The 12,504-nt window shown below is 39.6% G+C and overlaps 1 protein-coding gene across 7 annotated transcripts in view; it reads right to left on the bottom strand.

Annotated features, from left to right (window-relative positions):
- The window catches only part of ANKS1B (ankyrin repeat and sterile alpha motif domain containing 1B), a 439,810-nt gene that overhangs the window by 44,161 nt on the left and 383,145 nt on the right, over positions 1-12,504 (bottom strand). For 6 of the 7 annotated variants that reach the window (XM_035551795.2, XM_035551794.2, XM_035551796.2 and 3 more), the window contains 2 exons: positions 7,282-7,389; positions 1,780-1,959 (listed from right to left, as the gene is read on the bottom strand). In XM_035551795.2, coding sequence (XP_035407688.1) covers positions 1,780-1,959; positions 7,282-7,389 — 288 coding nt within the window. The remainder of the gene's footprint in view (positions 1-1,779; positions 1,960-7,281; positions 7,390-12,504) is intronic. The other variant, XM_050708106.1, reaches the window with a different exon arrangement.

Genomic DNA, 12,504 nt, shown 5'->3' with positions numbered 1-12,504 from the left:
TGAAGTCATGCAGTGGGTACAAACTAGGTATAAACTGCTGCCTTCCCCACCTCCTCCACTTCAAAAAAAAAAAAAAATAAAAGATCATATAATTGGTTTTAAGTGGTTTGGAGTGGCCTAAGTACTGACTACTCAGTTCTCTCTTTGCCTATGCAACATATTACAGTCTCTCGAAAAGCAATCTCAACTGCCTGAAGAAAATCTCTGAGGTACGAGTGTGTCATACCTCAAGGGAATATCAGGACTTCAAGGAGGAAGAGAAACGAGTGAAAAGTAGAGAGGAAGAATTGCTACTATGGCTTTTTTCTTCTCCAATGTTAATGACTAAAAGACTAAAAGAGGAAGTGAGAATGGGGATTTGTAAACCAAGTGATGTGATAAACTAAGCAGATGAACCAGTCTACTCAGCCATGAGCAAGTGCGTACTTAATTTTCACACTACTAAGTTTCATGACCTTCAAAGAAATATTTTCACAGTAAGAAGTAGGTTTTTCCATGCTGGACTTCAGCTCAGCCTTGTTCTTGCCCCGAAAGCCCAGCAGACTTTGACTGGAAAACAAGCTCATTCACCAGGCAACTTTCCCCTTAATTCTGTACAATAACATTACACAGCAGAAAATACAGCAGAAAATGAGGTGATTTAAAAAGTCAAGGAAACAGCCCCGCCCTAACAAATGCAATTTCACTTGCCTAGAAATGTCCTCTGAACAGATCAAATTCAATTTGTTTCTGTGTTCCCAGGTAACAGCAGCACCTTGTTTTGCTTGTTTATTTAATTACTTCTTCTTGTTCATGCAATTAGCTCAGAGACTGCAGCCTTTTGTTCATTATGTTAACCATAATATAGTTATTTGCATAGCTATTTCCATTTCGAGGCTGGATTTTGGGTAGAGACTCTATTTTGGGCTATGCCTGACAACCACTGGGAAGTATCAGGCAAGGCTGAAGGCAGCATCCTGCTATGTGCTGGGATGAGCCACGCTGTGAACTGCACGGGCTGCCCGGCTGCTTCCAATGGCAAATCGAAGGCGTGTCCCCAGCATGCATTGCAAAGCATGGCTGTCTTGCATAGTATGTGCCACCAAAACACAGCTCAGTTCATCCTAAGGCATTTTTGCTGACAAGATGCCAAAGCTCAACTTTACTGACCTTTGGAGTGGTACAGGATATTACTCTGGTCAACACGTGCTTGATTTAAAATTATCAGTACCCATATTTTGGTTGGGTGAAGATTTTTAGAGATGGAGGTTACTTTAGTCTTTCATGAACAGCTTGATTTAATGTCCATGCGGATGTAGTGCTGCTGTGATGCTAAAATGAGCTGTTATACAGTTAAATCTTTTATTAAACACTCAGATGTATCCCCAGATCAAAGTTTAGCAGATTGCTGACCCTCATCACCGCACCCACCAGTCCTCTGATTTTTTGCCAGCTCATTTTTATCTAAGTTGCTCAGAAACTGAGGAATCTGCACCTTCTTACAGAAACTAGGGGCAGAGGCAGTGCCAGTGGGAGTCTGCATGTTCTGGTATGCAGCAGGCACCTTCATCTCAGCCTGCAGGCACCTAAACACCCCCAAAACTCTTCCTCTCAAGAGAAACGGCACACCAACTTACAGTATTTGAAATAGAACTGGAACACCCAGCTTGGAAAAAATGTCAATCTTTGTGGTTTACAATTCAGCCTTAATATATGCATGACCCATAGCTACGGTTAGAATTAGCTCTGTAACCAACTGCAGCAAAGTGCAGCCTTTTAATGGCATAGTTGTAATCCTACCTGTGCCATCTGCCTCTCCAGCTTTGACCGAGGAATATCATCAAAATAGTTCTCATTTCTTCTCCTCCTTGCATCGCCCTGCATGATAATGTGGGGAACGTCCAGGGAGCCACCAGTAGTGAAAGTGCTTTGGCTAAGTGATGGAGACAACTGAGGAGGAGTGTGGTTACCACTGGGTTCCTGAACAGAGAGGACAAAAATACAGCATAACAAGAGCAGCATATTGTTCAAACTTCACATTTTAAAGTGTATTTCATATAATACTTAAAAAAAAAAAAATAGGCACAGAGCAAGCAGTCATTTTCTTTCCTCAGAACCTCTCCATCTCCCTTGTACATGACCAGGAGGAAGGCAGGTTCTAGGAGACGACTCTCTTCTTCCTGTGCATGTGGCTAGGGAGGTGACAGACTGCACTCAGAAAACTGGCTCTTTGCCCAAAAATGTGCTACCAAAGGTGCAGAGCCCACCTGGAGGGAAGAATACTTCATTACTGGTCTGAGCAAGTGGCAAATTCCTTCCCCAAAACTTCCTTGCATAATATAGCAGTCCCTTACTAGGACTGACAGAGAGATAAACAGTGAGTTACTTCTTGTCAAGGCCCAAATGAAGTTGTGATTTAGGACTAGGTGTTTGTAAGATGAAATACATTTTCACCACTTTTTAAGCCACTCTGAGAAGCAAAAGTGATTTGAAAGTGATTTGAACTCTAGCAACATCCCTTGCCTGAAAAAATAAATGCATGAACATTTACAAAATATAGATAATTTGTTTACAATTTTTATAGGTCTTGCAGAACATACTTTAACTTGAGGTACTGGACATCAGAAACAAGCCAAATAACAATTCCTAGAATGATGGAAAGCATCAGAGTACAAACATTTCACCAGGCTTTTCCTGTGCTGAACTGTGACCTTGTATCAGTCAATGTGCAAATACCATGCAAATTGATACATGACCTCTATCTGATTAACAGCTAAACACATCCTCTTGATCACACATTTTACCAGGATCTGCCACCACACTGGTGACAGACAGCCACCGCACGTACCTTTGGAAACACCTGTTCTCTTGCACACCCCATCACTTGTTCAAACACAAATTACAAACACCAGTGCCCAAGTCCACTGCTCAGCACTGCCTTGGTGACTGCAATCATCATCATCAGAGCTACACCTTGCTGTTCAGTCAGTGGACACACCATCCAGCATGTACAGTAAAACACTGCTGTAGTGACTGGAAGGGTGTAAAAGTTCCTCTCCCACAATGCTCAACTTCTCTGACACAAGCGGTTCCTCTGGCAGTAAGCTCTCTGGAGCAAAGAACATACCCAGGAGTGTGTTTGCAGTGTCTGAATTACCTATTGCTGTAATACTGTATTTTAATACTGAAAAGCAAGAAGGGACCTGAACATGCCCCACAATGAGAAGCAGCAAAAAACTGTTCCAGTGTGCATGGAGGTTAAAAAAAAAAAAAAAAGTGCTTTTTCATTTAAATAAAGAATTAAAGTGGATATTTCATGCCTGATTACATTGAACCAAACCTAATTCTGCAAAGCATTAAGCTACTTTACTCCATGCTGTTAAGAAACAAGATATAGTGAAAGAAAACAGAGTTGTAATCTCTTCCAAATGGAAAGAAAAGTTGCAAATCTCTTTCTGTGCTCAAGTAATAGTAATATCTGATGTTAACATTTGAATTGTAGGAGTCTACGTGACATTATTGCTCACAGTCACAATAACAGGTTAGTGTTTTCCACATTGGTTGACTAAAATCAGGGTAGTTGTTTACAACTTTTAATTCACTGAGTTTTTTTTTTCCATTATTATTATTTTTATTTTAATTCTCTAGCTTGCCTGTGATCTGAGACAAGTACTTGACATTTCCCAGGGCAAAGAAAGGAATGTTTTCCTCTCAGGAATAGTCTTTTCCTCCTTCATGCAAATCCACCTACATTTGGCCCAGTTAAAGTCTTCTGAAAATCTGGAGTTTGCATACACTCAGAAGGTTTGGTGAGGCATCATCCCTAAAGCCTGTTCCCGGTTCTTCCACAGGCCTAGCACTGACACAATGGTGCACTCAGCCCTCTGCTGAAAATAATCTGAGTACAGGGGCACCAAAAGACTTCCTTTCTAATTGCTGCTACCTGCTGTTCCAGCGAGGTATGTAACCTCTTTCTTACCCTAACCACACTTCACCCAGTGCTAGCACCAATCGACTGACATGGCCATCAGTGGCTCTCAGTGTCAGAAGAGTCTGCAATAGTTATCAAGGTTCCACAAGTTTTTCATATTTTATCAAACTGCATATAAAGAAGAAATTCACCCAAAAATCAATATTGGAAGATTGCTATAAAGGCAAGAATTACAAAGGCAAGAAATAAAAGAATAACGGTGCCTCTGCATTACGGTACACTATTTAACTGTATGATTTCATGCTATTTTCTCAGAGAAGTCCTTCACAGCACAGATGGATCCTCAATTGTGCAGCATGTTGTCATATACTCAGCACCATGTTACCATTAGTTATTGTGTAATCAGTATTTTGTTCTCACCTCATTTCATGGCCCCAAACCTCTTCCCTAAATTCTATTCAGATCCTGCTCTGAAGATAGAATGATTAATATTGTCTTTTTCATGATGCTTGTAAGTGCTTTACAAACTTCAGTCAATTTATTTTCACCACACCCTGTGACTTCTGGCATTTTATAATCACCACTTTAGTGCGAGGGAACTGAGACACACAGACAAAGGCTAATAAATATCAGCCACTCTGGATGCCCAATTACAGTATCTATTGCCTGATTTTCCAAGTGCTTGTATTTGAAACCCTGCTTCTATTGATCTAATTTGCAGTACTGTGTGCTTAGCACTTGTATAAATCAGACTCCAGACTCCAGTCAAATACGCAGAATGTCTGTAACATACAATTAGTGACTGTTTATGAGGCAATTACTTAAATAACTTGCCAAGAATTATCCAAGAGCTTTGTGGCAAAAGCAGGTGTGAATCTGTATTCTCATTGCTACAGCTATTCTTTTAATCACGAAGCTCTCTCTCATTCTTCCTTCATTACTCTTCTTCACTCCATACCCACTTTCTCATTTCCTTCACAGAGCTGCAGATCAGGCTTGGATGGCCATGCAGCGTGCTATCACGTATTCAGTACTGTGCTGTTGCTAGTTACTGTGTATTCATTACCATGTTTCCACCCCACTGTGAACGCAGGGATGCTTGACAATACATTTCATTATTGAAACCTCCTTTGTCCCCACCTCTCAGACCCACCACAAGCTGGAACCACGCAGTTCAGGGCTGGAAAGTGATCTTCAGGAGATCTTTCTCCAGGCCACCCTGGCATCCCTGATGCCTCACTGATGTTTGTCTAGCCAGCTCCAAAAAAAAGGAATTCTTTCTAGTGCATTGAATTTTGTGTTAAACTATCATTACTAATGTTAACACTTCTTCAACATTTCACTCTAAATTGTCATACCTAGTTTAAATTCTGACCTCCAAGGCTGACTGGGTGAGGGTGGGGTTCCATGAAAAACAGTGAAACTGGTCATGTAATTAAATATTACATTATAATGCACTCAAGAAAGGAAAGTAAGACTGCACAGGTAACCTGAGATTCAGCATTTTCTAACTTTTGAGTATATGACTTAGAAATCAAAATAATGTTCCCTTATTACACAGTTAATGTGGAAATAATGTGTTTTCTGGAAATTAGTCTATTTGTTCCTATTCTAAATATTTAACTTTTTTTTCCTTTAAATATATAAAATACCTTAAAAACTAATATGAAAAGAGTTAAAAAAAAAAAAGATAAAGTGCTAGCAATAATTAGGTTGACCATGGGACCTTAAAGAGAGACTCTTTTAATAAGGAACAATCTTTTCTATTAGATATAAATCAATCTAATAGCAGCGGATATTTTATTTAAACCAATTTTCAAGCTAAAATTATTGCAAACTACAGACCAAATGCTATGTCTTTGTTTTGGGTGAAGTGGCATGGTTGATATGAAAGAAATTGTACTCCAAACTCATGTCCTTTACTTTAAGATTCTTTGTGAAGACTCCAATACTATGAAGTGACGAATGACTTTTAGCATTTGCCCGCACCAGTAGCTCTAGCTGTGGAGCAGCACACTACTTTTTATCATTTTGACTACAGATGGAGGACATCCAGCTTTATCTTCACTATTAACTGAGAATACACAATTCTAACCAGTAACATAGGCTGTGGAAACGTTCCCACCTGCTGAAGAGGAACTAATTCCCCAGTCCAAGGCACTGACAGTACTGAGGAAAAATGTGTGACTTTCAAATGCTGGCCCGTGTTTCCTCTTTTCCTGGGAGTGTTTTAACACCTGCCATGCGTCAGGAAATTATTCACATAATACAACAAATACAAGATACTAGAAAAATATCCACACATTTGTGCTATGTGCCTTAGAGCAGGACATCATAGGCTTGTGACACTTTTTTTGACATGGCATTAGGAATAGGTTGAATTTGGATTTAAGATGTCTATATGTGGCATTTGAGATTAAGCAGGCTGAAAACAGGCTGGTCACAGAAATCAGGAGCCCTCATTCTGTCTTTCTCTATTTCTCTTTACACCAGGAAATTTAACTTGGGAGCACAGGCCACTCTCTGACATTTGGAAAGTTAGTCCCAAATGAGATTCCAATCACAAATTCAGCCCCATGACAGTAATCAAAACCAATCAAATGCAGGAGATGTTACCTAAAATACCAAAATAAAAAGTGTTGATGAATATGAACTCCCTTGCAGAGAACACAGTAGGAATGGGTCATCAGACCATAACTTGGTAAGGGTAACAGACAGCAAAGACGCTGGACCAAAGAAACTGAGAGAATTTGGTGTAATGAGAGGAGACTAAAACTGGGCAAGTGTGAAAAAAAAAACAGGGACACTGCAACAAGGCTTCTGAAGGTGGGAATACAAATAAAAAATAAAAATGCAAATAAATTTTTTATACACAGTAACACCTTGATGGCATTTTTATCTCAACAATTTCAAGAGGCAATCTTTAAAGAAAGTATAAAGCATTCCTCTGAAAAGTAAGTGAAAGCATTTTCAAAACATGAACGCAAAACAGTAACTCTTGTTCTGCAATATTGATCACTTGGGCTGGGACTCCTAAGGGCTGATGTAGACATGCAGCTTGTAGACGTCTGATCCTGAGCTAACTTCTTCAGCTGAGAGGATAAGCTGGCACTTCTAAGACACTACTTATCTCATCCTAACGTAGACATCTGAACGAGGTCAGATGAATCACCCAGTAAAAATGTCAAATTTTCTCCAATGGCTATAAGACCAGGTGTGGCTGATCAGGTCAGCCTAAGACATCCACACTGTAAACTGCCAAAGAGACATTAAGCTGAATCCCACTCAAAGCAGCCATTGATTTCATGTGAATATTATGAAATGTTTGCTGACTTTTAAAGAAATGCAAACAAATTTTCATGGGGACTCACCCTGAGGGTTATCGACCGAGGTGGTTTCTGAGGAGGATCTTCGTGCAGCCTGTCTCCCAAAGATGCCAGAACACGCTTCCGGTGGCCAATCAAGCTAATTTTTAAGACCTGAAAAAGTAACAAAAAGATCTCATTAAAAAGAACACATTGTAATCATTAAATAAAGATCCATTTGGACTGAGACCATTCTCACTTTAAACATTTTAACAAGTTAGTCTACCATGCAGGTTAAGGAGACAGAGAACAGTGCAAGGCAACAAAAGACAGAGAAAATGAGAACTGAGATCAGAGGAAAAATCCTGTAAAATGGAGGAAGATACCAAAGTAGGTATGGATGCAGAAAACGAGAAATAGGCTCACAGATGAGTAAGGAGGAGAGAAAAATGACACAGGAAGAGAGTCAGCAAAGCAGGAGCAAAAACAAGGGAAGGGGAGGGAGAGACTGGAAACGTAGAGATGGAGGCAAAAAGTGAATGAAAGGGATTCATAGGTATGGGAAATATGCGGATATTAAGGACCAGAGTGAGGAACAGCCAGGAAATACTTTGAGACAGCGACAAGGGAGAAAATGAACTGCACAATGATCAAATAGTATTACTTTTAAATCTATTCACCATGCCTTTTGCAGGTAATCTCTGAATGACATGCAGAGTTTGCATTTATCTTGGAGAATCATCCTCATGTAAGAAAACCAGGACAAACATTCTCCCCAACCTTGTCCTGGTGGTCTACTACTTTTATCATATGCAATGAAAAATCTCTATTGCACACAAACCTGACCATCAGTGGACAGGTTCAAATGCCTTCTGCTTGTCTAAACTCCAAAAACACTGCTGAAAAAGTGTTCCAAATTTACTCCAACTACTCCCCACCTGTACCTCTCCATGTCCCTACCACATACAAAAAAAACACTGATCTTGGGGCAACAGAAGAACAGAAGAGAAGAAGCAGAAAGTAGGAAACTTAAGCATTATTGGCAAAAACAAAAACAAACACATATTTTGATGCTATTCTTTAATGGCTACAATTGCTTCAAAGTGTAAAGCAGCCATAACTGCAGAAGCAAGCCTCTGTCCTCAGAGGTATCCTCACATAACTCTTGCAAACTGTGTATGATTTCATACTCCAGAGCTGCCTCCATTCACTCCCAGAAGACAGTACTTCCCACTATATTTAGGACCACCACGTGTCAACACCCTTCAGTCGAAAGGAATTTCTCACTCATCCTAGAGAAAGTAATAGTACCCACAAAAACCCTGAAAATGGTACCTCTTCAGGGAACAACTACCTCAGTTTAAGCAGTAATATTAAGAACTAACATTCATGAAAAACAAAACAAAACAACAACAACAACAAACAAACAAACAAACAAAACAGAAAACAACAACAAAGAAAGTGCAACAACTTTCCAAAGGCATCTCTTAGATCCAGTATCTCAGGTTATGGTACAGCAACACAGCCGTCATTCTGGTCGGTGACCTCCTATCCATAGGCAAGTGAATTCACTCACACTTTGTTAAATTTTACTGCACTATCCGACATCATTGAACATCAAGAAAATCCTGTTTGCCTGTAACTATAAAATGATGGGCTATGACATGAGAGGCAGCTGAAGAGAGTTGTTGAGACCTTGAAGCCCAGCAGCAGACCCAAGCTGCGGAGTCCCACAGGCCTGTTATGTTCTCTCTCACGTTAGTCTAAATTTGCAGAAGCACTCATAAAGCACAGCTTCAGACAGCACAGCATACTGAAATGCCAGAGGCATTCGGGAGACTTATGTATTCAGTTTACATTGAATGTTAAACACAAGGGTGCACAGTTTATCTCAGTATTTAACTGTATGAAACACGTGAAAGAACTACAGCTGCTTTAAGCATTACTCAGGTAATGCACTTCATTGAACTTGTTTCTTTCATAATGCTTCCCCATCATCAAGAGCATCTACCCAGAGATTTTTAAGTCAATCTACAGTTCGTGGGTCATGTTGAGGTCCTCAGTGCTTTGAATGCCTTATTAGCCATATCAAACCAGGCAAAGAAATCCACACAAAGCAATTATCTGTGACTTCATACAGCTGCTGAACAGGAGAGGAGTCCTGTGGGACTTCCCACATCAGAGATCAGGATACAGGTCTAAATGGTTAACCTATTTCAAAAAGTGTGCTCATATTCAAAACAATACAGATCTTTAAACACCATAAACACTTCTAAGTTTATTCCATATTTTGTTATTCCACTAAAAAGGTGGTCAACCCAAGAGAGAAGTGGTAGTAGTAGGGATTTAAAGATGCAATCTACACAAACATATCATCCTCAGCTAATAGATCTATTTGCTCATCTGAACTACATATTGTCAAATGAAGACACTTGTTTTCTTCTTGAAACGGATTTGTAAAGCCTGATACTTGACTAATGAATGTAAAATACTGTTTTCTGAGGCACTTCTATATTTGAGTTCTGAGACAAACACCCTGAAATGCCAAAAAGTTGTTCTGTGATGGATTATCCTTGACAGTGTTTATCACAACTGTCAAATATCACAAATATAGGCCAATGATGTGTAATAGTAAAGTTGCCTAATGCAATACCTTAGGAACACCTTAAGGTTTTATATCAAAACACCATTAAAAGTCTTGCACATATTTAGCCCACAAGTTAGTTGCTGGTGAATGAATGTCTTCTTTGTACCATGTAACAGTGAAACCAATACCGTGCACTCAAGGGCTATGCAGCAAGACATTTTGTCAAGTGAACTGGAGCCTACTTCATACATGACAATGAAATAAGTTTTGCAGCGTGGCTGCAGTGATCAGCTAGAAGATGTCATCAAACTGTGAGTGTAGCTTAAGGCACTGCACAGCCTGTATTTCATTACTAGGACAGGAAAAGCACAATGGTACAATGGCGATCCACACCAACAGTACAATACCTAAGACAAAAATAATGCAACTCCATCTAATATATTTGCTTGTATTTGTAATATAATTAAGGAGAATGGCCCAAATCATTTGTCCAAAGAAATTGTATATGCACACAAACACAATCCTATTTTTATCTCTATCTTCTCCAATGATTAGTATACAAAATAAAATTCCACTAGGAAATGTAAGAAATCCAGAAATATAACCAATGCAACACTCAACATTTAGATTTCTGACTTAGCTGACAGATGTTTAAAAAACAAACACATGTAGCCCAGCAACTCCCTGATAGCTGTATATGTGCAGATGCTGGAATTAACAAGTTACTCCATCTAAAACTGGGCATTATTTCTGCAACAAACTTCTGCCTGATCTTTTCTTCTGATTGAGTAATAGGAATGAACATCGCATTTTTATAATTATTCTACTTTTATTTAGTTATTTTTTTTTAATTGGCATTATAAAGATTACTGAAATTCAAGACATCAATTCCCTTTCTTTTGGAATAATCTGAAAAGTTACTGTATGGTGCAAAATTAATACTGCAGTAGTGCAAGCAGTCTGGTCTAAAACAGCAACAGCAATCAGACACTAGGAGCTAGCTTCAATGTGGAAAAGCAGAGAGTGATCAGAACAGTACTGGCAATTCTCTAGTGGCAGCATCAGACACTTCAGAATTTAAGCTTCATTTAATTAGTAAACAACCTTAACATTTAGAGCTAAGAAGAAAAAAATTTAAATACAAACCAATAAGGCGTGGTTCTTCTATTTCTGCAAGCAACCAGCCTAAAAAGCTAGCTAAATTCAATTTTATTAAACTGTTGTACTGCTGATCATGCTGCAATAAACTCCAGGCTATTCTGGAATTGTGGGTGAAGAATATATTGATTATTACCATTTTTCTGCCACAATATCACACCACGGGACTAATCCTAAAACATGATAATGCCCAGAATACTCATGAAGCTAGCTTAGGTCATCCAGCACAGCTCACCTGATCATCATGCTTGGTATAACTGAAAATTTGAAAATGGATTAAATGCATTACTATATAAATGGCCAGGATGGAGGACACTTTTACTCAAAGTTTGAGTAAACTCCTACTCATCTAACTGATATCTCTGACCAACAGTTCACCATCACCCCAAAAAATAAACACATACCCCCCCCCCCCCCCCACACACACACACAAAACAACATCAAACAAACAAACAAACAAACACACACCAACCAAAATTCCGTAGTATAATAATGGCATAATTTGAAAGATAATATGCCTGAGTCATTATACTTTCATAAAAAATTATGACAGTCACTACATGGCAGAGCTGATAAATGACCCCATGCCCCAATCTCCCAGCTCAGCTAAAGCTGTTGTGGGATGTCGGAGACCCAGGAGTCCCATTTACCAAGCGGGCTCGTTAATCTCCACCACAAGGGCGAGCTCCCATGGGATCAGCCCTAGACCTGAAGTGACTGAGAGCTGTGGGGAAAGGCAAGATCCTGCATCCCTCCCACCTCCTTTCTTCCCATCTCATGTGCAGGAACATGAGACGTGCAGGCAGAAGAAAGCAAAAGCTATGTAAGGTAGCTGCAATATTGAATGCCTGGTGGCTTATCGGCACCAGACACACTCAAACCATATTAAACTTCCATTGCATTTTTCACATAGCAATACCTTATTATCTTTCTCATGCTGATCCTCATGCTGTAGCTGCTAGTTCCTTCCAGCCCTACAGTCATGACCCCAAATTATCACAAACCCTTGTTCGTTTTTAAACAGTGCAGGGATTCTCTGGTAGCACCCCAAAAGCACAGCAAAGTGCAGGCACATAGCAAGAGAGAGGCTCCCAAGCATCCTTGCTGCAATTCTGCCCAGAGCAAGACACCTCTGCTTTCCACAATTACAATGGAAGCAATCATTTTTTTATGTATATGAAAAGACTTGCAAGAGACTTATGATTTCATATCATAATGATATGAAATATGTGTCATTATCCCCCTGAATTAATCACCCAACTGGAAACAGATGTCAGTTGTCTTGGTGATAGCATTTCAGAGACAGATGGCTGCCTAACAAGTCCTGTTTCTATATGTTGATCATGAAGAACTGATGTTGTTCCACACCCCCCCACCCCACCCAAAAAAAGAAAAAAAATAGTTGCAAATCTGCAGTTTAATGGTACTGAGTAGCCAGCCAAAGAGCAAGAACCTTCTCAAGGAAAAAGCAATTTTGAATCACAGGTACTTATTCCCATCCAAGCTGCACTGCTGCCAGTTAGCTTGCTGCAGATCAGCGGTGC

Source organism: Cygnus atratus, chromosome 1 (assembly GCF_013377495.2).
Source record: "Cygnus atratus isolate AKBS03 ecotype Queensland, Australia chromosome 1, CAtr_DNAZoo_HiC_assembly, whole genome shotgun sequence".
NCBI lineage: Eukaryota > Metazoa > Chordata > Aves > Anseriformes > Anatidae > Cygnus > Cygnus atratus.
This window is presented reverse-complemented; position numbering and strand designations above follow the sequence as displayed.